At 45.7% G+C, this 27950-nt stretch overlaps 1 protein-coding gene and 1 long non-coding RNA gene across 3 annotated transcripts; both read right to left on the reverse strand.

Moving 5' to 3' along the window:
* Positions 1-9714: 9714 nt before the first annotated feature.
* Positions 9715-22262, reverse strand: LOC115318823. Its single transcript, XM_042286383.1, has 6 exons — positions 22195-22262; positions 15064-15130; positions 13799-13961; positions 10295-10418; positions 10125-10186; positions 9715-9805 (listed from the first exon to the last, which is right to left on the reverse strand). The coding sequence occupies exons 3-6, from the start codon at positions 13909-13911 to the stop codon at positions 9763-9765; spliced, it is 342 nt and encodes a 113-aa protein (XP_042142317.1). The 5' UTR covers positions 13912-13961; positions 15064-15130; positions 22195-22262; the 3' UTR covers positions 9715-9762.
* Positions 17435-21084, reverse strand: LOC121833249. Of its 2 annotated transcripts, none has more exons than XR_006076588.1 (3): positions 21041-21084; positions 18207-18452; positions 17435-17648 (listed from the first exon to the last, which is right to left on the reverse strand). It is a non-coding gene; the product is annotated as an uncharacterized LOC121833249 (long non-coding RNA). The 2 variants fall into 2 exon arrangements; XR_006076587.1 differs by lacking the exon at positions 21041-21084 and adding an exon at positions 20483-20813.
* Positions 22263-27950: the final 5688 nt, after the last annotated feature.

The following is a 27950-nucleotide window of genomic DNA, read 5'->3' on the forward strand; positions in this document are numbered from 1 at the left end:
GGTGACTAATCCAGACCACAAAAACAAAAACGGATTGTCGCAATCTGAACGCGCGACAGAAAAGTGACAATATGTCGACCTCGCTTCGTTGTCTGGGCAAGGAATTCGTGAGCTAGCTTGACTTTTTCGTCAAGGGCAGCCAGAGGGGTAGCCCGCGCCTCGCAGTAATGACGCTCGAGTTTGAGAACGCAGTTTGGGTATTCCTGTTGGTTTGCAGTAAGCGATCGTTGTCTCGATCTTGAGAGCTGTGGATAGCAAGGAGTAGAATCTTGTAATCTCAGCTATGCCAGTCGCACGGTCAGTCAGCCATCATTTCGAGCCTCGCCTGCATTCCGTTGCCATAGATCCTTTGCTGGGTTCGAGGCCTCCGGCGACTTGAAAGTTATCGGGTGATGGAATCTAGCAAACGCGCAGAGAAGACACCGAAGACAAATAGTAGCCGCCATTGTGCTCGTACACGAGCATGCTGGTAAAAATTTGATCTTAAGCGGAAAGAACAAATGATAAGGAGATAAAACAGACGTATTTCGCGCATTTTTCTGTGCTATGTTTTTTAGTTGCTTATCTTTCTGCTTTAAATTAACTTCACACACAGCGAAAAACCGGGAGGGAGTTTGAAATATGCTAACATTTGTGTTTTGCACATTTCCTCTGGTGACTGTGGAGTTTTCCAATGTCAAAACGCCCTATAAAAATAAATTTGTGGAACATTTTAGTGGGAATATTAAAAAGCTAGATAAAAAGTGGAATGAAGCACTAGACAGACGCGAAGACTTCAAATATGTCCACACAAACTAATATATTATTTATTTACATCTCTCTTTTCCTTGTTTTTTCTTTCGTAAGAACAGTTTTTATTTGTGGTTTTTATGACGCCAAGACACGAAATGAAGTGTGCCTGAATTAAATTCACGATTCGATTCGAGGACCAGGTTACAGGGGACAGTACTCACATCTTAAACGAAAGACGTTTCCGCTGCAAACAAAACGTAGTGTCATGGTTCCGATGAAAAAAAGAACATATGCGTCAAACTCCTCTATCTTGCTTTTCCATACATTCGGTGCCACCCACTCAGCCACCCTGCTTCCCTCTCCACGCCTCGCCACATTTCTCGAAACAAGACAAGTCGGTCAACCTTGACGGAGAGCAAACACGCGAAAATCGCGACGTGCGAGAGCAAACAATTCACTCGATCCTGGACTACCAAACAAAACCCAAAAATAATTCATCCTCTTCTTGTTCCCGGTGCGGACAAGAGCTGTCAGGATGGCTCCAACCCAGCGACATAATGACTTTCGCAAACATGGGACCACACCTCGCTTCTCGAATTCTTTCATCGAAGGAGCATCTGCGCTACCCTATTTCATGTTTTTTTTTTTTTTCTTCTTCTTCTTTTCTTCGCTCGCACACGTTGTTTCCTGCAAGATTGCGCCAGGAGATGTCCAAACCTTGGATTAGACATAAACGACCAACTGAGAAATGACGCGAGGGTCCAGAGATGGTTGCGAGCAAAACCAACACCACCTAAAATACAAGGCCTGCCCCCCCCCCCCCCCCCCTTTCACCTTTCCTTTTCCCTTCCAAACGTCAACATAAGTGGACCACACGCAGCGCTGCCTACCCAGCGTCAGCACCGACTCGCCGTTCTTCAGTGTGTTTGCCGCTTAGTGCGGGTTGGGGTCCACAAACGGTGACATCATGCCCAGGCCTTGTCTTCTTCTAGGTGGCATCGGCTAAACGCGCTAAAGCTTGGATCAGGAGAAAGTCGAGGTCTTTGGAGGACAAGACACGAAGTAGGGTGTGGAGTGCTGCCGGGGTGAGTGGACGTGCATACAGCTGAGCGAAGAAGGTCGCTGTGCAAGGCCATGCATCTTGAAGACAAGAAACGCAGAAGGGCATACGGGGGGCAAAGTACGAGTGAGAAGTGGTGGCAATGCCACGAGGGCTGTCAGAAGCCCACTCAGAGGCTTTTGGGGGTGGCCCCCGGGGAGTTAAGTTCCTCGGGTTTTAGGAAGAGCGAAAGTCAAGGACACGGCGGGTGGGTCATCTCTTTCTTGTCGCTGCTTGCTCGCCTAGAGAATGTAAGGAGCAAACAGATGGAACATTTTTTTTAGCGAATTGATAGTTGTTTTAGTCCGTGTGTGAATTATACCGAAAAAAAAAAATGTTAATGAGTCCGGGCGACTAAAAGTCTTGGTAGCGTATAATGCGAACATGGTTAGGGCAAAAAGAATCGTAACATGCTGAAACAAATAAAAATATTAGAGTTGTGCTCTCGTGAACAGTTGGAGGCCAAGATAGAAGACTCCAATTACCACGGAATTGACAACTGTACGCACCCCGCAACAACCTACCGCGCTTGAATAAAAAAGAATAAAAAAAGAAGACAATAATAACTCTAATAGAAGCTGAATTCTCGCTGCTCTATGAAGCATTCATGCATCAAATATGAAATTACATTTCAGTTCTTTCGTGTTTTTTTTTTTTTTTTTTAGTTTTCTAATTCAAGAAAGTTTCCTGTGCTGGCTCGTGTTTTTTTATTTCTTTTTATTTATGCAACAATTTTTTTTTTGTTCAAGTTGAATTAGTCAGAATGCCTATTTGTTATAATGGCTTGTTGCCAAATAATGTTGCTGTCTTCTCACATTTTTTTTTCGTTTTGCAAAATTTGCTGACGCATTTTTTTTTTTTTTTTTATTTATGATCTGCGGCAGATATCGTTCCAGCAGTAATTATTACTTTGTTTTCTCGATTCAGGAAATTTTTTTTTTTATTTTGTGTGTTACCACATTACTACCATTTTACGCAATAAATTCAATAATCACCTTCTCCCCTCTTCGTTCACAATATTACTACGGCTGCACTTGTCAATCTTCACTCATTCCCATATATGTATATATATATATATGAACGAATATGTGCAGATGAATGAACCGTACTTAATCCAATGAATCAAAGAATCAAAGTTTCCGGGAACCCGCCGAAAGCCATTTTTGGCTTTCGATATGTATGGCATGAAAGCCATATATGTATATATATATATATATTTATTTTTTTTGCTTTTGATTTTTTTTTTTTTAGTTCGGGAGTTTGCTAAACCTGACGGGTGCTGCCTCGCCCGCAAAGTTTAGCTGCCGTACGACGGTTTTCTTGACGCTCCCTTGTAAAGTTACGCTCACCTCAACGAAACCGGCCCCACAAAACAGTATCATTGAAAATTATTATTATTATTTAATTATTATTAATATTATTTTTATTATGAATTAGTATTGTTCATTATTAATGATGATTAATAATATATGATTCTTGCTATTTCTTATTATTTCTTCTTGTTCTTATTATTATTATCATTATAAAATGGGATAACACTTTTTAAGGACAATAAATGATGAAATCGAGCACGTCCATCCGTCACGGCTCAAATATATTTAGTGAAATAAAGCTGAAATGCTGTAACATTATACACCAATAACGGGGCCGCGCGGAGGTACACTGAGAGAGCCGAGTTCGACGGCTGACTGAAGAGTTCTCAGACGCCATCACATTACATCTTTGACAACAAACAAAGACTTAGGCACTACTGAACGCGTCTGTTTCTCAAGATCCACATTAAAGGAGAGGCCAATTTCATCCGCCTCATTAACAAGCAACTTCAATATGGCGGAGAAGCGATGAGAATCAACGTTACTGGATCAAAGTCAGTTGATAAACTTCCTACAACGCCTTGCGTCTTTTCGTGGTGCGTCCGCTTGCAGGCGCTCGCTACGCCGATGGAGCGCTGGATGCACATTGCCTGCGGTAGGAAGTGACTCTGGTGGTTTCTATGGTAAACATGAAGTTTCCGCAAATGTCTGCTCAAAAAGAGCGTCACTTGAAGGCGGTCTTTCGCCACTGCCCACGGAGGCGTTCCCGCGGGTGGCCCTATGTACCGAGAAAACAAACGCTATACTTCGTTTCAGCTCCAGTCCAGACGCAGCCGATGCTACAAGCGCGAGCTCGGGGCTTTCAGCGTCCCTGCCAAGCACGCGCGCTCGTGCAGTGCAAGCACTGTTCTGGGCCAGATGCTCGCGCTTGTAGCATCGGCCGCGTCTGGACTGGAGCTGAAACGAAGTATATTGCGCAGGGACCTTAGAACGCCGAGCTCTGATTTGAATGGTTAGTGGGCAGACCTAAAGCTACAAGCTTTTCTTTCCACCATGATCTCTATTGCAGTACGCTGGATCGAGGCTTGCCTTGCTGGGGTCGACGGCACCACCGGCAGCCATCGCTAGACACCATGCTGAAACATGGGACAGTATGGGAGAAGCAGGAAAAACTCAAATTTCTTACCTTAGTAAGTTTGTTCTCGACGATGAAACGTTTATCGCGTTTCCCGGTAATGACAGGTAATATTCCTGGCGCAAAAAATAAAAAAACGTTAAAATACCACTCTTTTTTTATTTTTTTTTTATAAGTATGTTGTGGGGAGGGTATTCAATGAGACAAGGGTTGCCGAGAGTCAATGTGGAGTCGTTCGTGGTCTTGGAAGTCATCAGAAGTCACCCGCAGGCGAAACGTTAGAAAGCACAGTAATAGTGCCTTCTAGCTTTACTGGGGGCATTCACATTGCTCCAAGCACTTGCACAAAGTACCACTGTTGTAAACTTTTGCTTCGAACTGCCGTGAAAGCTTCTGTGACTCGGAGTGTGTCGTTCATTTGTTGAACGTGTCATTTATTTAGCGACTGAAAGAAGCGACGCCGGCACAGCCTGTGGTGCTCCGGCACGTTTGATTTCTTTAATCGACATTTGAACGTTTGACAAGTACCGATTCGATCTCCAAACACCCGATATAATGATCGCAGCAGCGTAAAATATTCGCCTTCGAGCACCGCGTATAAGCTTCAATATTCCTACCTTTGCGCGTTGCTTCCATAGACTCGCGTGTATTGCCTGGTGTCATGCAATAGCCCCCCGGTGTTGCCACCTATGGGCTCCCGATCCGCGATCCAGCCTACTACAGTAAAAATCATTGGTCTCCACTGCAGTCGTGGAACGCATTCGAATACAAAAGCGAAAAGTCGGAATCCGGGTTTCGCGTTCTAACGGGTTTCACGAGTGCAGTAGAGACAAAGGCAGCTAGCTTTAGCCCTTCCACCAGAGGTCGGCATTCTGACGACCCCTCTCGTTTTCCTCTCTCTCTCGGCGCATAGGAACGCTATCTGCCCGTACCTGCTCGCATGCGGGCAACAATCGTTTTCGAACGCCGCTCTTTCGTGGAGCTTGTCAACCGATGGATCTAAAAACGTTCAGGAGAACGTCCGGGCGTCTCTTTAAACACCACCTAGAAGACAAGGCCTGCTCTTTTTCACCCCATACGTCATCACGGGTGGATCCGCGCTGCACCACCTGCGTCAGCATCGCTTCCAGAGCGCCAGCGCGTCTCGCAGCGTCCCGCAAGCGTGACGCTGAACATGGCGTTGCCAAACCGGACATGTCTGCCGCTTTGCGGCCACTCTCGTTGGGCTTCAGCGTCGCTTCTGACGGGTCGGGAACCCACCAATGATGACGTCGGGCGCAGGCCTTGCCTTCCAGGTGGTACTGGTCTCTTTCGAACAACCCGGCCTCTGGAGCATATGCTCGTTGCCTTTCGACGTGCTTTGCAATACCCTCCACACCAACTCATCTTTACAAACAAACCGGAGCGCCCCTAGCGGACGCCACCGGCGCCGCGCATGCGCGGTGGATGGTGGGCAAGAAGCCCGCCGTCGCCCATAAACAAACCATTGAATTGTGTTGTTGTCGGCGTCGGTGGGAGTCCCCGTGCTCTTTTTCGCGTTGGAATTGTTGATTCTACGTCCTCCTAACAATGTCAGACTACTTGAGCGGCTACAGCAAAACTATCGAGGCAAAACTTTGCGTGAATAATGTGACGTGCGGCGATTCATTTCACGTGGACGCCGCAGAATGGGCGCTAAAGCCCACTCCCACGATGAGATTCTGCTCGCTATTTTCAGTCGCGACGTCGCTCGGACTGCAAAAGCGTGGACCGTAGCTCAGATGGTGGACATCGATACTGAAAACCGCAAGTAGAATCGGGCATTACAAGTCGGTGATGGCCACTGGTAACAATGATCAACAACTTCTTGTGTCTGTTTACACTTAGCCGACTTACCCCAACCAACCTTCAACAGTGTTTTGATGCCTGCACTTAGTTCTTATCGCAATTACCAGGTCAACGTTTGGTTTACGGGCCGCTGTCGTTTGAACGTGCTGACGACAAAAAGCAGCCAAGTTTGAAAGAACAGACGACAGTTCGAACGCACGCGCAATGAAGTACGGGCAAGAAGCACCGCGTCCCGCGTCAACAAACCATTCGAATGTCACGTTGTCGGCGTCTGTGTGAGTATGCATACTCTTTTTCGCGTTGGAGTTGTCGATTCTACGTCGTCATCGCAATGTCTTACCCCTTGAATCGCCTGAGCGAAATTATCAAGGCTCGTTACGCCGCTAAACTTTTTCGTAAATAATTTGACGTGTGGCGATTCATTCGCATGAACTCTGCAGAATGGACGCCAAAACCATGATGAGATTCTTGTAGCTATTTTCGGTCGCGACGTCGCTCGTGCTGCAAAAGTGTAAAAGGTAGCGGCGATGATCGACGTCGGTACTGAAAATCGGAAGCGGGAACAGACCAAGCGTAACAAGTAGGTGATGGCCACCGGTACCAATAATTAACATCTTGTATCTACTGTTTGCACCAAGCCTACTTAAGACTTTTGAGGCCTGCAATTACTTCTTATCGCAATCACCGGGTCAAAGTTTGGTCTACGGGCCGCTTTTGTTTGACCGAGCAGACGACAAAAAACAGACAACTTTGAAAGAACAGACGAAAGTTCGAACGATCAGGCGGCCGTGTGAATTTGAAGGCGCACTGAACCCGTGAGTGGTCCGGACAATTTGGGGGTTTGCTCTCGTTCATGTTGGAACAAAGCAAATACATCTGGCGACCACAAATTGTGGCCTGCACACGCAATCGTAGTTCGACGGCGTCTTGTTTGCCCTTTTCACGGCTACTATCCACGTCCTCGGACGAACGGAGGGGGCAAAAACACATGAAAACTGATGTTCAAAAACTTTCTAGACTCTCTTGGTACAGCCCCCGTCGCAGCATTTTGACGAGAATGCACGTCTTTTGTCGCGTTTCTTCCAAAGGAACACAGGAATGCATGTCTGGCACGGCGACTTCTGCCCACCGCCCCAGACCGGAAGTGCGTCCGGCGCGCCACCACCGCGGCGTGACGTAGGAGAGTTGAGTTGGTGTATACACGTTTGCAAGTCCGCCTTCAGGGCGTCGCCATCTTGATCGGCTGGGGCTGGCTTGGGCGCGGTCATAATCCGATTACGACACCTTCGCAATGCTTCGTAATCGGGTTATGACACGTCAGAGCGCACCCCAGCCGAGCAAGATGGCGCCGCCTTGGAGCCGGACTTGCAAACGTGTATATACTGAGAAAGCCTGGCAGATCGCACCGAGAAGCAGCCGCCGAAATGGAAAAGGTGGAGCGGCAGACAACGGGTGAGAGGAGAACCACGTGACTGGCGCCCCGCTGCGGCGAGACACCGAAACATATTTCTCTCGAGCGAACGAGTGTGTTTCGGATCCTCGCCGCAGCAAAAGCTGTCCGCTGACGTCCAGGTTCCCCGAGAAACGGCTCTTTGATGCTCTGCGCTACCACTACCAGATCCTCGTGCTCCAAATCTGCGACCGGTCGGTCACACTATGGCTCCGTCGTCGAACTGCCAGGCTTTGCGAATATAGAGGAAGCTATGGCTTTGCCTCCGCGTACACTCTCGAGGCTTACAAGACGCCGAAGCGTTATCGAACGTAAAAGCTCGCGCTGGACGCGGCACCGAATCTCCCCTCCGCCATTATCACTGTCAGTGACTATAGGTACACTAAACACGAGTGCTCTAAATTAAACGCGGATTATTCTGCCCTTTCCCGTAGATGTCCCAGCACCGCTTCAAGAGCGACAGGGGGCGCCACCGCGGCACAATCTAATTGAGTCCGCTAAGCCAAGCGTAACCAACTTAATTCCAGGGATACCCGCACCAGGGGGTGGCGAAAGCCAAGGGGGCATGCTGCGACAGCCTTCGCCCCGGCAAAGAGGAGACAAGCCCGCTGTAGATTAACGACGACCGCTTCAAGACAGAAGACGCCGTCCTCGCGGCACGTCCCAAGGGGCGGGGATTAGGGCAGAATGCACTTCAACGCCGCCGCCTCCGTCGCCACTAGCACCAGAGGAACGCCAAGGTCGCAGCTGATGGGATGCCGCGACCGAGGACGACGAACTGGTGCGCAACGAAAGGAACCCCCGTCCGGGCGAAAACGTCGTAAAGTGGACTATCATGCGAAAGTGAGGTCGGCTGGGTCTGCGACGAAGATAACCAGGACCATAATAAACTACTCTATGGAAATTAGGAACACGTATCGACGTTTTTGTGGTAATGAATGATGTCGTTCATTACTTCGTGGATTGATTGAAAAGATGTTCACTTCCATCTTTGAACGCACCTAGCTGTGCTGCTGCTGTGGTTGGTAAAATGGCAATGTGTTGATGTGCAGTGGAATTGAGGTATTCTGGCGACGGTAAGTTACGGCTTGTTATGGGTGCCTTTCTTGGCGCAAATTCAAATGATCGAAATCCTGTTCTTGGGGCGATGAATCCGTTATAGGCTCTGTCCTGTCTCTGCGAGGTTGATGTGATTACTCCGCGGTCGAATTTGTATTGCGCGATTCATAGGAGATGCGCCATGTCGGACGTTCAGGAGAAGCTCAGCTGAGGCTATCCTGACGAGAAGGTGCCGCGGTCTCGTTTAAGGCTGTGTCTAACGGTCGGAATTATTCGAGTATTTGAAGAACAATCTGAATTGCCTTCCATGCCCTGTAGGTACTCTGGGTCCGAGAGTACTACAAAAGGATTGGTATGCGGCTGGAGTATAGACCCTCGGGGCAGCGGCGGCGACATTTAAGGCGATCGTGCTCCTCGTTAGGGTTAGCATTCCTGACGTGCCTACAGGGGTTGCTGGAGCCAGCACGTCCATGTCCTCCCACATGGGAACGTCTGACCACACTGTTAAAAAAAGTGCCGTTATATTACAGAACCGTACTGCGCTAACTCATGATGCCAGACATTATCTGTAACCCTCCGTAATACCACCAAAGCCGTAGCTGACAGTTTACATTATCATTTCTGTACAGCAGACATACAGCAATAGAAGCGCAGTACGCAAGTACAGGACTAAAGCCGCAAACTTAGCTCCAGGTATCCAAGCCGTCGAGTGTTCAGACGGTATTGAAGGCGTAAGGGAAGGGTACGGTTTCAGTCCCGTATTTTCATACTGCACTTCCATTGCCGTATTGTAACGGTAACAGTTCAGTTACCGTACCCTTCCCTTACGCCTTCAATACCGTCGGAACGCTTGACGGCTTGCATACCTCAAGTTTAGTTTGCAGCTTTAATCCCGTACTTGCGTACTGCACTTCTATCGCTGTGTGCTCGCTGTACGGTAACAATAATGTGAACTCTCAGCTACGGCCTTGGTAGTATTACGGAGGGTTACAGATAACGTCTGGCATCATGAGTTAGCGTACTACAGTTCCGTAATATAACGACAAATCCTTATAAACAAGTGTAGTGTGTCTGAAAAAAGGGACAAGACAAAACGGAGGCAGTTTTGAAATTGAAGAACTATATTGTAAACCGTAAAAGAACATAATTATAAAGAAACCTTCATGGCATCCGATCGATCATCAGATGAGCTGAAAATAAAACAAATTCATATTCAGATGATTGAAAAGGCTACGGGAGGACCACAACCACTTGCACAAATTGCAGAGGCGCACGCACATGAAGTCACAAAAACCTGTACAGCAGGGGCTCCCAAGCTCACAGAGCGATGCTCTAAGCCTCTGGTAGCAGCGCGCAAAAACACAAGGACAAAGGGAGGAAATGCACAAGGCGAGCGCTGAACTTCAACTAAATGTTTAATGAAAAGGAAACACCGAAGTCCTGTGCATTCGTCCCTTTGTCCGTGTGTTTTTGCATGCTGCTACCAGTTATAATCATGCACCAACTCGCCTGTGCATTGCCACATTGAGCCACTCAGCACCATGACAGATCAAGGTTGCTGCCCTCGACCCCTGTGAATGCAGTGTTGTGCCGCCATTTGCTTTTCTTTTTAATACAAGACAAGACTGGAAACCTTTTGATACCACATCGTACACATGCCAAATCAAATATGTACTCACACTGTTCCATTTTTTCTCAAAAGCAGCAAGATCTGTGGCGGCTTTGATTGCTCTTGCCCGAGCTCCTTTCGACCTCCCGGCCTCCTGTCGTGACCCATCATGTTGTTTGATACCAACCTGGTATCTGAAACAAATAGCAGATTGGCCCATAAGTATTTGGTCAGAAACCAGACAAGTGAAAAAAAATTGCAGTGAAGGATTTGGGATCAGTACTTGCTGATATTTTACATGCACAACTAATGTCGAAAGCCCTAAGCTTTGCCACCAAAGTCACATAGGTGCACAGTTCAAATGTATAAGTGTGTTGAAGGTTCCTGAAATAACAATTAAGCCATAACAAGCTGAGCAAAACCTACATTTAGGCCAGCAGACTGTGCACTGTGCACTTAAAGAAAATATGTCAAGGTACAAATTCATGCCTAGATTTTGAGGAAAATAAAACAATGAGGGAACAACAAAAAAATATTGTAATAATGTGTCATTTTTCTGACAGAGGAGAAAATCTGGCACTCAAGGCTTCCCTCACTCAGATGCGATGGGGATACAGAACTCGGAATATTTCAGAAGTTATAAGCCCCATGTGGCACATCTTAAGGGGTAGGATTCATATATGCAACTTTTAGACCTACAAAACACTAAAAACATGTTGATTTAAAAAGATATTGAACAGACAGCGATGTAATTGATTTGAGTCATTTGGGAGAAGCTTTGGAAGCAAACAAAAGTAAATTTTATAGCAGCGACATAAACAGAAGAACAAGTACATACTTCGCGCCAGGGATGGGCAGTATTTCAAATACAAGTATTTGAACTACGTATTTCAAATACTTTGTGTATTTTGCATTTGTATTTAATTAAAAATTCTGTAATGTATTTGATGTGTGTATTTAAATACTAAAACGTGTGTATTTCAAATACAATTGTAATTAAATACAATTTTGTGGGCGAAAATACACCCCTCAAATTTATTGTCACTGTCCAGAGCAGGAAGAAAACTACGTTCTGCACCGAATGCAGTGTCTCTCAATCAAGCACAAGCGTTTTGTGACTTTGTAATTACGATGCTAGTCCAGGGAAAGAATAGTGACGAAATCGACGTTCACAGGCAGACTGGCTAAATAAGTGACAGAGACAACTTGTGATGCTTTCCAGCCTGATTTCCATCCATACTTTTGCCTCGAACATTCTAAATGCGCGGGTCATCCAGATGTTTGTAACTGGTGCGAGTTGCAACAATAAAAAAATCTGTAGCTAGTGCTGCGCGTCTTGGTCGTCTCGGTCCTTTGATTGTCTATACCAAAATGTAATCAAAAAAAAAAAACTGCTTGAAGCTCTGTACTTTTTTCACCTATTACGTCCAAGCTGATTACATTTTTTTTTTTTGTGATTATATTTGTATTACGTTACTAGAGCCTCGAGCACTAACTCCCGAGTGTGCGATGCAAAATTAAAATGAGATACCCAGAAACCTGTTGCAGGTGCCCTGAAGTCGCTGATGCAAATTTTAAGGAATGTATTTGGAAAAGTATTTGGAAGAGACCAACTACTTTTCTGTCTGTATTTGTATCTTGTACTTAAATACTTTTTTGCAAAAGTAATTAGATTTGTAATTAAATACATTTTTGACGAAGCATTTTGTATTTGTATTTCGATACATATTTGCATGTATTTTGCCCATCCCTGCTTCGTGCTTATTTCTTTTATTACAATACAGCATTAAAATTTGTCTGTTGTCCTACACAGTCACAAAGCAATTCCTCCTCTGCATTTCTACTCGTAATTAAGCAAGCACTCATTTGCATAATTAGTATTGCAGACAGTTGAATGACCTAAAATACTCAACTAGCTGTTAATGATTGCTTAAAAGCACCAGACATGGCAAAAGGAATGTTGTAAGAGAATCATTCTCTTTTTTTAGGAAGCCACATTTTGGCCAGCCACTGTCGAAAGAACATACGATTGATAAACATGTATAAAGACGAGAAAAAGGTATTCAGGTACAAAATCAAACATGAACCACATGCTACTAAAACATGCAGAAATAAAGCTTCAAAAAGTTGTGAAAAGGTTGTATATCAGTCAAATTTAGTTATGAATTAGATGAATTAGAGATCATCTGCACATATCACTTCTAGACACTTTTAGAGTGATACAGAATAGTGTGGTGCAGTAAAGAAACTCTTAAATAAATAATTAGCTGAGTATATTAAACATATTTTGAGGCTCCAATTTGTTTCCAGCCAAAAATAATTTAATGATGTATACTGCTTATGACTCTGCCTTCTAACTGAATGCCAAATAGAATTATAAGTAAATGACACATTCAGTAAAGATAAAACAATAGGAATAGTAGATATATTGACATATTTATTTGTGATTTCTGGGATAGGATCAAACATAGTCACATTGTAACATTAGGTGAAATTTTTAAATCGAATTATTATGCAAGATATAACAACCCTTAAAGTAACTGAAGAGTGTGTTGGTAAAATTCACAGACCACAGAAAGAACAAAACATACCCGGACGAAGGACGACAAACATTTCTTTTAATTAACAACATGAATGAGCTTAAAAGCACTTCCTTCAATTCAGACCGCCAAGGAAACTGAGAGAAAGGGAGGCAGAAAGAGAGAAAGGTAAGTGTCAAAAATTGTAAGGAAGGAAATAAGAAAAAGAGTGAAGTAACAGCATGAGTTACAATTCTAACTTTACACTTTCCTTTTTATCTTCCTGCCTCCCTTTCTCTCCATTTTCTTGGCAGTCTGAATTGCACGGAGTGCTCTTAAGTTCATTCCTGTTGTTCTTAGTTGAAAGAAATGTTTGTCGTCTCCTTCGTCCCGAGCACGTTTTATTCATTCTGTGGTCCAAGAATACAACACCCTATTGCGGTTTAATAATGGACTCTGAAATTGAGCTTGGAAATGTGGGTAGCCAGTGACAAATTAAAGGGCAACTCTACTCAATTTAGAAAATTTCAAGATAGTGGATGACCTTACTTTGAAAAGCACTCATGAACTCTACATTGTTTCACGAAAAGTAGAATATTGTTTGTCCAACTTTGCTATTTATAACTCAAGTCGCAAATTGAAACTTCGGCAAAGGGCAAGCAGCGACGTCAGTTGCATGCACACTCATGTCCATGGCAGATGCATGATTACGTGATTTACCCCACTCACTGGGTCAACTCTAGGTAGTGTTGTCTGGACTGACTGGACATGTGATGGCGTTGAAAGAGAAAAAAGCCGGTGTGTACAACAGACATCAACATGACGTCACATCTGAAGGAAGTGCCAAAGTTGGCTAGCCTGCACATCGCTCGCTAAAATTAGCAGATTAGCGCTTGTCAAACTTTGAGGGTCCAATTTTATATACAGAAAGATTTCAGTTGTAGCCTTCCTAGATGATTATAAAGAGAACTAATCGTTTTCTCAGCCAAAATTCAGCAGAGTTGCTCTTTATTGCCTCTCATGAGGCTCAAAATTATGAAGGAAATAAACCATACCTCTGAATGAACTCAATTGTGGTTCCCGCACCTTTGGCATACTGGATGTTTAAACAATAATAAAGGGCAAAAAGGAGCTCCACAGCTTGCAGAAAGCCCACATCTTCCACCATCACCTCATGGTCCACAAACAGCTGGCAGCTGCATTCGAAAAGTGAGCGGCCTAGGAAAGAAACAAGCGATTAATGTAATTAATGCGGAGAAAATGTGTTAGTATCAGATGTATCGACCTATCTAGTCAAGTGACCAGAAAAGTCATGCGACCGACACCACTACGCCGGCTTTTTCTCTAATAGGGCTTTTAACGCTCACGCATTAAATGAAGAAAAAAATACCATTGTCATATTCGCATCTGGAAACTTCTATAGAGGTATTACCAGCAGGGGCACTGAATAGGTAGGCACACCGATATAGGATTGTGACGCATATCCGAGATCTGAGACTGAGATGCATCACAATCACAGATAAGGCACACCTTATATGCCAAGCCAAATAAGGGTCACACTAAATAGTGTTGAGCTACCATACCCAGTAATGACATTAAGTTATGCAAAGTGCTCCTGAAGGTTTGAACAAAACAAAAAATTTGTATATGAGCATGTAGAATCAAACACTTTTTGTTGAGTTTGTGAACAGAATCAGTAGCATGGAAGTCTGATGCCAACGTGCAATGCCAGTCGTCGGTTTCGTTTAAATTGCTTTAGCTAGAAATTAAATGACCGGAGACCGCATGCGACCACACATTCTACGAGCAGAAAATTTGGCTGTTTGGGTTGGACAAGACACAGAATGCAGGCCCAAACAATCAAATGCCTCACAGGCACCTGCTGTTTGGGCTGTATGCCGTTTTGTGGCACCTTCACTCACAAACCAAAATAAAAACTTCTCTTTTTCTTGCTGGATCAATCAAACATTGATTGTCAAAGTATGGTATAATACCAGGACATGTGCTTTACATTGGTGCTTGATAAGGCTGCCGAAACCAAACAATGTGGTCGTCTATCTAGCTCTGGTCAAAATCGGCACACCACCCTTTGGTTACACCACTGCAGTATTCCAGCACTCTGGTTACACCACTACAGTATCCCACTACAATCGAGTCACTAGGAGTCATCTGCACTGACCCCTCTTCTCTCTCTCACTCTCAAAATGGCACTACCCACGATAAAACGGTCTAGGTTGTTGTTCCAAAATTCAACACAAATTAAAAAAGAAAGCACCTTCAAAAATACAAAGCATGCAAGGAAAAGACACATGAAGCTCACCCAGTGCAACAATTACAGGAGAAGCAGGCAGACTGTTACGAAACTCCTCTGTGATTTCTGTTGTCACCTAAGAAAAGTCAGAAAACATGTGTGGTTAATTGAGAAATGCACGAAATGCTAGTGAAGGTACCATACATCTATGGGTCTATATTTATTCCCACAGAATGTAGAACTGTGGGACACAAGCAAGACGACGTAAGGCGGATCGCAAAGAATGATGCCCGAAGAACTTATCGTGGCCGGCGACTTTACCGCAGATGCACGAATATGGGGATACAAGCGAGACAATGACAGAGAGTGCAATGTCTTCACACCCGCCAAGCAGGCCAATCTATGAATTCTCAAAGAAAAACAGACTGCCATTCGCATTGGCAAACGTCGCACTGAGAACGACACCACAAGACTTGACATGGGCCATACACAACATCCAAGCCCGAGTGCGAACTGCTCCGACGCCTTGGGAAGCAAGCACCTACCCGTCGAAATAGAATTAATGACAGAAAGACACCCCAACACTAAATGACAGATCAGCTTCATTAACCTAGCACCTGAAAAAGTGTCTAGGTGAGCGAATAATGAAAGCCACATCCACTCAGAAGTACCAAGCCAAACAAGACGACCCAGACCCCGACCTTCATCTCCTCAACTTGTGTGCTGTCAGACTGCAAGCCCAACAATGTTAAAGGAGAAATAAGGACTGAAAACTCCAAGCCAATTTCAATGCAAGCACGGTGAAGATAAAAAATACACCCAGAAGCTCCGTAAACAACTGAGGTGCAAGCTCCGAGATAACACACGACGAGTGTGGGGCACATTCAAAGGACTCTGGCAGGAAGGCCGACAACTTTAAATCCACTGCTTCCTGGTACACCAAACCATTCCCAAGTAAATAAAACAGTGTCTGCCGCCGCATGCGAGTTCCTGTCTTTCCTTATCCTTACTATCCTTGGTGACAACAGCGCCGCCTTCATTGAAAAAGACACAAAGGATCCCCTATTCTCCCAGCAAGCCAAACAACAGGCCCACTGAAAACACCTCACGGCTCTACTCAAAGAAGACTTAGACCCACTCCCAGATGGTAATTATACCAGGTGGGAAGAGGTTCGCCTGAAAAGACAACGGACCCACACCACTATGGTTTCCAAGGAAACAGCAAAATGTAACACCCACAAGAACATGGTGCATAAGCCGCCATACACAGGAAAAAGACAAGAGCCTATGCGCCCACTGCGAGGTCACAGTCACAGAAGCGCACTCCTGGTACTGCCCACACATGCAAGAACCCCAAACCTTGAAAGAGTCTGTTAATCCCACGGGTATTCGGGAATACCAAAAGGCTATTCTCCATTCACCCCTCACTTATGTGAAAGAGGTTCGTCTCGCCCACTTTATTTTCATCTCACCCTTATTTCCTTTAACCCTTCATCCCACCTACAGGAGATAGCGTTTGCTGAGATCAAAGGATGCGGTTCCTGTTATTTTCTCACTAATAAGGACATTTTTAACTACAAACATTTGTTGTCCTAACGCTCAATAACAACTAAAAAACAACGTTAAATAAGCAGCAATGTATCTGCTGATATCTGTCACAAAGCCTCATTGTTACACCTGCGGGACAAGGAAGCTGCTAATATTAAAAACAAATGATCCTAACTTAGGAGTCGAAGTGGAAGTACAAACGTTTGTCACTAGTTAATTCTCTAGCATAATTTTTGTGTTAACTCTAACACTCGATCCCAAAAATGCAAAACATCATGTGAACCCATTAGAAGCAAGTGGTACAAGAGTGGGTGCCCACCGCCGCTCCCCCTTTGGTTTAGTGAAATATTTATGTAGAACATACTATAAGATGACCCAGCCTAGAGTTGCATACCTTCCCATTGCACTCTAATGTGAAGTATAATAAGTTGAGCCACCTCAGCCAGGAAAAGATTAAGGAAGGTTTGGCTCCTCGTAGAGCAATAGTAATTTCACTTTTTACGTGCTCATTATCAGCATTGTCGTCAGATACCAAGAAAGCGTTCACAAAGATTTTGCAGACAATTCTGAAAAAGTGGGGGGATGGTCGCTCAGAAAGCGAAACTGCAGAAAGAGTACAAGGCATTGCTCCAATGGTTAAAAATCACTAGGTAGGCGCCTATTCGGACATAGGTGCATGACCGGTATGTTACGGTATACAGGAAGACTGATATAGCTGAAAATTTCAAAAAATGAAGAAAAGTTTAGTATTTCCAGATGCATAGTTTCTCAGTGGAATGCTGACTGCCTGTGTGAGACTTCCAGGAAGTTATTTTCAACAAGGTCATGAGGATGTGTCTTTGGAAACAAATAACCTGGTTATTATGAATGCTCCTACCTGATGTAGCTGGAAGAGCTCTCCGAGGTTTTCTTGAAAGTAGGATGCAAGCAATGGGAGGAGGCAGACAGCTGCTGCGTTTTGATCTTTGAACTCTGCCTCGGCCTTGTTGATTTTGAGGCTCCACTCGAGCACAGCATCATTTTTGGGGCTTGAACATAGGAATGTCACGAGGAGGAGGACATCTTTGGGCAGGCTCAATGTTCCGTCCAGACAGACACCTGTAAGCCTTAAAAAATTCATGTTATCACTGACTCCTCATATCCAAAATCTTTGTAATCAAAATACCTTTTTGGGAAAAGCAAAATATTGAAGGAAAGAAGTCTGCAAGGACCACTGTATGGTGAAAGTAGCAATCGTATTCGTCGTTCAAAGCACCTTTTTATGAGCATAATAGTGTATGTTTGTTTTAGGAGTGAGTGACTCTTGCAAAGAACTGAACATATTCTGCCTTTTTAAAAAGGAAAGAGTCTTGATCTAAGTGAGTGGGATCCACATCATCAATGACTGAAGGCACTTCACTCTCAACGTCTGGTTTTTCCCTAATGTTCTCCAGACCATTGTCATCCTTGCTACAGCATGACGTCACTATTTCATCCTGCTCTACTGGCTCTGTCACCACTGATTTTTTTTTTCCATTCCCATGGCATATGGAAAGATGGGTCATGAGTGAACCCCATGTCCTAAGCTGGCTATCACACGCATCAATTGGACAAGTTACAACAGTTGGCGGGTTGCCGGTGAGATGTTTTTTGAGGTGCTCGATAAAAGCCTTTCCAGAGCTCACCTCTTCACTGCAGGAACTAACACTGCATGTCCGGCAGGATTGGAAGTTAGTTGCATTACGAGGTGCAAGCGGAGAATGACACCTTGTGATGTGGCTTCGCAATGAGTTGTAATTTTTGAATGCAGCCTCACAGCCGACAACGCTGCATGGAACACCTCTTGATGATGTTTCATGATATAATGTGTGCTTGAAGAACGTGTCCAATGATGTAAACTTTTTCTGGCATCTTTTGCAGTGATGTCTCATCTATAACCAAAAAGGAGTGCTTGGTTTATTTCAAGTTGATTTAATATTGAACATGTTTGTTGGGACCCTGAGAAATACAATATCCCAAGACGACATGAGAGCTGAACAATTTGGCTTTCTTTTTTCGGATAGAAGGTCTCTTTAAGTCCCAAGATCTGCAAAAAAACATTTTTCTCTCCACGATTTTGTACTTAAACACATGATCTTTGCATTTTTATAAAGGTACCTGAAACATTACCAATATTCGAAGCAATCATGGCGAAGTCCTAATCCAAAGATATTAATCCTTGACCCCAAATTTTTTTTATTCCTGCCACAACTGAAGTCAGTGAACATTAAATCAACTGTGCTTGTGAAGATAATGACACACAGCATAAACATACACCTATCTAGAAATTAACACAGTAAGGATTATAAAGCACTTAACGTGAGCTTTCATCAAGTTTCAAAACTAACATTGTGTTTAAACTGAAGTACAAAACAGCCATCCTCAATGTTCTGTGTTAATCTGAAGGCAATGTTTCTATTTACGCGAGAAAGATAGAACACCTGCACCTGCCTGTCTACACCTGCAGCGTGCGTGTCGTCTTGTCGTCCAGTCTTAACATACAAAACTATGTTTCCGTGTTCTTTTAGGTTGCCCGAGCCATGAGGAGCTACAGTCTAGCATGCTAACATTGGGCAGTGATATGAATGGCCGCAGTAATTGTCATGTGAAACGTTCGGCTAGGTTGGCTAGGTTTTCGCTTCTGTGCATCTAGCTTGAGAGGTCAGGTGAACAGAGCTCGGCTGGAATGGTATAGCGCCTTGTCATTCATAGCTTGAGCAGTGCAATGAAAGCCAGGACGACGCAGCGCTATTTGATTTAAACTGCTGCCAAGGGCAAGGGAAAGGAACATGGAAAGGAGTAAGTAAACAACGCTGGCAAGGGAAATTCCTCCTCTCCTTGCCAGCTATCCATCTGCTTCCTCCACTCCCACCTTCCTTTCCCTAGCATTTCGCGCTGGACTTACTGTTTTTTGTTTGTTTTTTTTCTTGCTCTTTTCCATTTTTTGTTTGCGTTGCAGTCTACCGCGAAAATGTTTCACGCTAACGCCCCGCAATTGCACAGTAATGTGACACATTTTTTTTACCACCTTTTGGGGCAGAAAATTGGTTTTCTAGATATGTGGGCCGGCTTGCATGAAGCAGAGTCTCGGTTGAGACTGCTCAAAGAAAGCGCTGTCAAGGCTAGTGCTAGAGCTTAAACCGAGTCCTAGACGCTCGCGCGCCCGAGCCTTGGCAGCGCTTTCTTTGAGCAGTCTCAACCGAGACGCTGTCTCTTGCAAGCCGGTCCAGGCATCTAGTTTGTTCTCCTTTCTACCTCAAATACTACAATAAGGCAGATGACTTAACTCCAACTATAAGGCAACATATCTCTCTTTTTTTTTTTTTTTCCACTGCTGGCAGCCACTTATTACGGTGCAGTTACCAAATCATTTCTTGCCCAATTTCATTTTCTTTTTCTCTAAACACACGACGCGCTTCGTGCACCCTGCTGTGCTGAGACCGTTTCTTCTCTGAACAGAGCTGCGCCGCGGCAAAATGTTAAGGCTGAAACACATTTACAAGAAAAGAAACCGAATATAGAACGGAAATCGGAGGGTGCAAAAATTGTTGCACGCAAATTTGGGAGACAAGTTACACGAGAAGACCGATCCAGCGCAAAAGGCAACGTCCTCCGCAGTAAAATTAATGCAAACAACACCAAACGTGCACTCATATATATATATATATATATATATATGACGCCGTGATTAGGACTTGACAGAATCATTGGATAAAAAGAGACTGGCTGTATCAGCTTTGGTTTTCGAAGCAACCGAGGCCTTCACGCACCGGTACAAAGACTGCTATTACAACAGATAAAGTAAACAGAAGCAACGTGCGGAAACCAGTGTACGTATGCCACCGGTCACGACATCCTTCTACAGCCACACGCTTGCCTCGTTCTTATTCACGAAGTTCCTGGTAGATTAATTCGTTCTTACATGCATGGAGTCAGCCACAATCGGCGCTCGATGTTTAGTTGAGATTGAGATGTGCACCGACACGAGCATCGGCCGACGTACAGTCGGGAGCAAAAGTTTGCGGGGCACGGGAGCGCCTGCCGAAAAGACTGGCTGCGCCTTCTCACGCACGTTGCTGCTCCAAGACTCACGCTATGCGCACGCGCTTCCTTTCTTGTTCGCGGTCATGCTTTTTTCGCTCGCTTCCGTTCGACACGCACGATATATAACTGGGACTGGCGCAAGGTGCCGCGAAATGTTATCTGTAGCATGCGCGAGTTTCGTCACCCACCACGGTGGCTGAGGCAGACGCGCGGCGTGAGGGCTGTCACAGCGGCACCTTGCGCCGGTCCCCGGTTATCTCGTGCACGTCAGGCGGAAGCGAGCGAAAAAGCCATGGCTTCGAGCACGAAAGGAAGCACATTCTCGAAGCGTGAATCTTGAGAGCGGCCGCGCGCCGCAGAAGGCGCAACCAGTCATTTCGGCTGACGTCCCGCGCCCCGCAAACTTTTACTGCCGACTGTACACGAGCAAACTCACCGCGATCTTGCTTTGCCCGAATGCCACAACACAGCGAACAGCCCACACAATTCTCAGTCTCCGCAATGCTCCGTTCACCACATACACGTAACACGACAAAGATCGGCGAAAATCAGTCTTCGTACAAAGCTGATCAAAAACCGCGGAAACACTCAACCAGCCTCGGCGGCTGCCGCGGCTGCGCCATAGCGTAGAAAACCCGGAGAGGGACGGAACGGACGGAACTCCCGAAGTAACGTTGCGACATCGCTCCGTCCCCCTCCGGGTTTCCCCGCCGAAAGAAAGAAAAAAAGAGAAGGCAATAGGAGTTGCTGTCTGATTTACGTTTGCGATTTCTTCATTCAATTTGGCCGCTTTTCGCAAATGTGTTTCAGTCATGACTCATTACGTAGAGTCCGGCGCCGTCGCTACACAGTAGCGCACCAAGGAATGGAGAAAACTAAACTGAACGAACTCGAAAAAAAAAAAAAAAAAAAGACCGCGGACTTAAAGACGTACTGCAAAGCATTTGAGTACTGGCAGTGTTAGACACGAAGGTCGAATCGATCAATTTAAAGTTTCCTAAATCCACACAAGTCTACCGTAACAATATGAGAGTGCACGGAAGCTAAATGTCGGCTCGGCACAAACGAACAAAAAAAAAAGGAATTTTGGCACTAGTTTTTTACACTTCGGTCAAACGTATATAGTATATTATTGTGGGCACTTGAAACCTCATTGCACTGTCTCGCTTTGCATGTTTCGAAACAAATTGCACCTGAACAGCACGTTATGTCGAACAAGCAGCTACCGAAAAAATCGGCGTGCATGGTCCTCGAACCGGACCAGGGACCTCTGCCTTTCCAGCGGAGCGCTAATCCAAGAGCGTTTCACGTAGCCGAATAATATTTAACTAAGAAGGGAGCAAGAAAAACGTAGAACACCGACACACTACGTCTCGTGATAATGCTAGAGTAACACTCGAAAGCAACAAGGCAAAGACCCCGTTACCCTAAACGCTACGCACCTCCAGCGCGAGGCGCACATCGTCTGCACACGCTTGTGGCGAGCAATGCATAATAGTGAATCCAGACAACAGCGCGACTCATCTAAGAAAACAGTGGTGCGACAGGTATTCATCAAACAGTTCAAGGAAGGGGATGTAATGCACTTACCGTGAAATCTCCAGGTTTGAGTGCGGCGAACCAAAAACACGTCCACAAAGTCGCCGAATTGCGCGGGATCTGCCTCGACACGCTCACTGCGCATGCGCCAGGGGTGCCTTCACGCGGACAGCGTCCCACGGGAGCGCGGGAAAGAAGTTCACGTGACCTTCCGCCTCTCCGAATAAAAGGGCTGCATTGACTGCGCCTGCGCAGCGCGCCGGCTATGTCTGTTCGTTCGGGTGCGGTGGAGGGGTTTACGGCGAAACGGCAACGACGGCTCGCGAGCGGCTCTGGTCCCGTTGGCGCTCCCTGTAATTTTACGGTTTTTTTTAACAGTGCATACCTTGAGATGATCTGAGGAGGCCATGGCGTTGGTCGACACCGGCTGTATGAGGGCCCAGGGCCCGAAGCTAAAAGGCCGGGAAGCCGAGAAGTGAGAAGCGAACTTCATGAAGAATGTAATAAAGAAGCTTTAGCCACACTCCATACATCATACAAGAGAAACAGCGTTCACTGTAGACATGTGTGACGGGATTATTTGCGGCACGTCGCATGTTCCAAGCATGTTTGTTTCACACATGCTTCTAACATTTCTGCAGACAGTTTTTGTACGACCAATGAAACCTCAGACAGTGTACGCAGACTGTCTTTTGTACGATGTATTAGTAGTGTGACCGCGGTTTTACTGCGTCGTTTCGATACCTACATTGGCGATGCCCGGCACATCGCCGGCGCCTTTGCGCATGCGTCCTAGAGTTATTGGGTATCGATATTGGGGTTATGGAAGTGACCTACTACATTTACCTTGTGTAATTAAGTTTTTGTTTGTGGCAAGAAAAAATCATTTTATTTATTCGATTACTTTGCTGATATTGGTAGTCTTAAGAAGATCACGCGAACAGTAACGGCCCGTTCCGGTTGGAACGACGAGTTACCATAGCAACGATGCGCCAAACGGTTGCTTCGTTCGTGTTCGTTTGCAACGCAAGGAGTTGAGCCGGGCTGAACTTTTTCGTTATGTTCGGGAACGACCGCAACGACAGACCAATCACAGGTCGAGGAGAGCTCGGTCGCGCGCGTTGCATGCCGGTCGTGACGGGCTCGTTCTATGTGCAACATGGCGTCGGTGGTGATCGGCGATGTGGACGGCGTGGTGGAAACTCATCGTTCCGCGTAAAAGCGCTATCCCTGACTGTTAATTTTCGTCGTGTGTCGTTATGATAACCCAGTACGTAGTAGAGGGGAAGATCCACCTACTTGTGCGGCGACCTCGTGGCGGCACTCTCAAGACAGCAGAAACGCCCGCGCTGTCGTGTTTGAATACTTCGACTACATGTAATGGTGCTTTCTTAGCATTTGTGTCCTCGAACATCACCCAGATTTATTTTTTGGCGCGCGTGTACTCAGGTTCAAGGTATTTACCGTATAAACGATGCGAATTTTCACGCGTTTTCATCACCCGAAAAAGGTGATTAGTGTTAGCAATCCTGAACGTTCGCAACGTCTCGCTCGCAGCATCTATCTGATCACAAAATTATATTTCTACGTTGCTATATCGCTGCTAGGATTACATCGTCTTTTATAATCGTAGAAAAGGCGTGTGACGGGATTTGTACTGTTGACAAAGTCGCGTATTAAAGTCGTGATCGGGCAAGACGGCGTACTGCATCTTTTTTTCTTTTTTTAATGGACTACCCTGCAAGCGTATCCTGAAAAACAAAAATAAAATAAAGTTTGTAGTCATAGAAGACGGTCTGTCTATTTTCTGTTACGGAAGTGAGTGGCAGCGCGTCCCCTTCTTTTTAGAGGCACCGCTGAAACAGCTGACGGCGGCGGAGAGGCGGCCGCCGTGCTGCCGACGCACTGCGCTTGTTGCAGTGGTTGCAGGAGCGTACGCGCGGCGCAGAGCGGTCGTTCCGGTCACAACGGACGGACGCAGTCGTGGATAACGGATTCGTTTCAGATGCCTGAACCAGCCTTTACACAGCTATTGTAAGCGCGCATTAGATCTTCGTGACTGTACGCCGAATATCCGAAACCTCCGGCTGCTCCGTTGAGGACGGCGGACATCGCGTCGGGCAGGAAACCGTCCGCCATGTTCGTAAGCGTAGCTGGGTTGCTTACTATTGGCTGGGAACAGGAGCTGGAGCTCGTTTCTCATTCGCTGTTAATTCGTGTTGTTGCATGCGGTTGCATGTGTGTGTACACGTCGCGTACAGTTGTCGTTGAAGTCCCAGCGGGTGCATTCGTTCGTAAGCATAGTGGTCGCTCCGAACGCAAATGTGTGAACGAGCCTTAACTATACTAGAACTGAATCTTTTGAGGGAACAGGCAGAAGAAAGGTTCATATCAAAGCGAGACTCCGAAAGCACAAAAAAAAAAATAACGACATTCACAACTTCCTGTAACCCCGAATTAGAGCGCAGCTCTTGAGGAGAAAAGGGTACTCAGGGGAGGGTATGCCCCTCCTCCTCATCCATACTCTCTCCTCCTCCTGTCATTCTCCCTCCTCATCTTCTCCTCCTCTCTCCTGCCCTCCTCCTCCCCGCTTGTTGCATCGTGGAAATGTCCCATAATGCACCGCGCGGGACCCTCGTGTCGCCACGTGTAAGGTCACGAGTCCCGCGCGTTGCATTATGGGACATTTCCCATAATGCACCACGCGGTTACGTTGACGGCGACGCCGCTCAAGCCCGAAACGGGCGCCTAAGAGCTGCGCTATAAAATCAATCGAGTGAAAGGACAACAGGAACTTTTCCTAGGTCGCACGTTGCGGACTGCGGGCCCTCTGGAAGCGTGCAGATACCGCGCACAAAGTGATGGCACGTGCAGTTGCTAGCAACACGAGTGCTCTCGCGAAAATGGCACCCGCATGCAAGAAAAGGCAGAGCAGGGAGAATGTCCACCCGTCAACGTACGAACCTCGCTAACCAAGAGAAATTTCACGCTATGTACAGTGCCGCTCAAACTTAACACTGCCACTCGGCTACGCAAATATTGTACTATGGCATGCTACTCGAAGATAAATTGGTCGTTGCAGCTGCTGGATTACTTTACCCTGGTTGGGTTTTCATCGAGGACGCAAGTCTTCACCAACTAGTTTGGCCGCCAGGTTCAGGAATAGCTCAAGAAGTGAAGAAACCGGACCATCTCATGGCGGCGTTAAGTTTGGGGCGCACCGTACATTGTCGTGGCGGAAGAAAATTGCCGCTATGTTACTGCGTGTCGAAACGACACAGTTTTTTGAAGTAATGTCATTACTCCTTACAAGTATAATGTAATCGTAATTCCACAAGCTGTGACAACTTTTTTACTCTAATTAATTCAACAGTTTGCTTTACGCAGGCTATTGCCCTCTGAAGCCTTTCATATTCCTACTGCGTTTTCTGTTTTAATTGTTTATGTACTGTGCATCTTGCAGGTTATACTTTCATAATAATCCCACAACGTTGTTATCGCCGTGTAATATTGTTTAAAAAGTGTTCGTATTTGTTTGACTCATTGGAGTAGAAGGACGTATAGGAGGTATCCCATTTGAACGTGAGCAATAAATAGGGAAGTTGAAGTTATAATTCGTTGTCGCGATTCAGCTTCTTTATATACATATATATCACCGGACAGGAAGAACAGCTACAGCTTCATGTAAACAGCAACATCGTAAAAAGAAAAGAAGACAAATCCAGTTATGCCCGCTTCAGACGGGGCAATTTTTCCAGCAATTTTGAGGTTGCTGGCGGGTTGTTCCCTAGCTTTCCCTAGATCGACGCGAACTGCTGAGATCGGGTCCGGCTCGAACAAGCGAGCAGCTCGGAGCAATTCGAAGACGGTTAAAGCGGCTGCAGCCAATCAGAGAAGCGATATTTTCACGTGGCACCCATGTGGTGGTGATGATGACAGGTAAAGACTTGGTTCTGGTTTGGAATGGATCGTTTTCGGAAATGAACAGTTTCAGAAAAATTAGTTAGTATTCTCTACGCCGTTCACAGATATAAGAACGCGTTTTTAGCGCGTAGCTGGGCGTCTAAATAGTGAAAGAAGAATCAAATTTAATGATGATGATGGCAAGTCGGAGCAATTCGGTTGCTGCGTGTGAAATGCCGTGTGCCGGTGTTGCTGGTGTTGCGACGTCAAGTTGCTGGGTGAAATGGCTCCGTCTGAAGCGGGCCTTAAGGGGAAGAGACGCTAAACAACCTCTGGCACTTCATATTTCATCATCATTATTATTTTTTTAGAAGCATTTTGAGTTTAGTTGCATCATAGTGTACCGACCACTCAATAGATGGCACCGCAGTATAACCGCCAACACGGCAGCTCCAACGAACGGAGCAACCTCCGGCGACTGTCTTTTTTCCTTTTTAATATTTTTTTATAGTTTCTCAGGCATGTTCTTGCGGTCTGTGGTAGTCTAGCTCACTTCCTCTGAGACGAAAAGCCTAATTTCTCCACTTCCTGCTGCTCGTTTAGACGGTGTCTAACAGTAACCGGGAAATCCTCGTTGTCGAACCCAACTTCCAAGAAAAGCCTCGCTGTCAAACTCAAGCGACATCACGCATCATTGGGCTGCTGTGCCGGGTATTAGCATTCGTAATCTTCACGTTACAGGGATGTTATTCCTCTCGTTGAAGCCAACAGATAACGGCAAGCACCCATCTCCTCCCTCAAACACATACATACACAAACACAAACGGACACACACACGCACCTAGACACGCACACGTTTACACACACGCAAACACGCATGGACGCAACCGCGCGCAAACACGCACACACACACATTCGCACGTGCAATCACACAGGCACACGCACACATACACGCGCGCACACGCGCACGTACACGCACACGGATACACTCGCACACGCACACACGCGCGCACGCACACACACGAAGTATCCCGATGGCGACCGGCGTGTAGAACAGACGATTTCTGCGATAGCACCTTGATATACAGTCCGCGACCTGCCGATGTTACGATACGGAAGCAGTAATGCTAAGCGTGAAGCGACCGGCTCCGTCGCCATAGGGGTCCAACGCAGAACGCAACGCACAACAACAACGCAGAAAGGACCAGCGGAGCGAGCGAGGTATCGCGGCGCTCGAAGTTTACGCAGCACTAATACGCGTCGAATGACTGATCAGTATTCAACCCGGAAGCGGTTCTTGAGCAGAAAGCTTGATAGTACCGCTGCGATACGCGTTCGCTTATGATACTAATATTAATACAACATTAAAGTAAATACTAATAAACGAGCAACGGGGAGTTTAATTTAAACCATTTTTATCGAACCGGTAGGAAGTCACGATGGATTATGAAATCAAAGAATATGCGGGAGGTTTATTTTTAATTCGTGCATATTTTTAAATACGCATTAACTTGAAATAAGCAACAGGAAATAAGTGCGGGTGCTACTAGCCAAGAAACTCTGGACAGCATTTGGGTTATTCTTCCAAAGATTAAACATTAAGGTTCATGAAAAATTAGCTTTGCGACATTGACTTCAGTTTATTGTGATAAAAACCCGAGACTCAGGAACACAGAAGAAGTGTTGTTAAGTGTTGTGTTCGTCCCCTTCAGTTCATTATTTTCTTTTGAGCAATAGGTGAATAATTTATTTTCACAGAAAACACAACTGAGCTCCAATCTTTACCGAGTGTCGTATTTCTTGTGATGCCGTGCAAAGCCGCGAGCTTTTCTTTGCTGAAAGGATAATTTATAGCAGTCTTCTAGTCCTCGGAGGTCTTCCCTGGGTATTCCGGCGGAGGAGAG

Source organism: Ixodes scapularis, unplaced genomic scaffold, assembly GCF_016920785.2.
Source record: "Ixodes scapularis isolate PalLabHiFi unplaced genomic scaffold, ASM1692078v2 PGA_scaffold7__128_contigs__length_106722199, whole genome shotgun sequence".
Lineage (NCBI taxonomy): Eukaryota > Metazoa > Arthropoda > Arachnida > Ixodida > Ixodidae > Ixodes > Ixodes scapularis.

Excerpts from the sequence above, each read along its gene's own strand:
- LOC115318823 (XM_042286383.1), bottom strand. The coding sequence starts at position 13,911 with ATGGTGGAAGATGTGGGCTTTCTGCAAGCTGTGGAGCTCCTTTTTGCC. Across the intron at positions 10,187-10,294 it reads TTGAGAAAAAATGGAACAGT|GGGTCGAGGGCAGCAACCTT; the intron begins GTGAGTACATAT and ends CTGCATTCACAG. Across the intron at positions 9,806-10,124 it reads CTCAATGTGGCAATGCACAG|CTCATCTGATGATCGATCGG; the intron begins GCGAGTTGGTGC and ends TTTTATTTTCAG.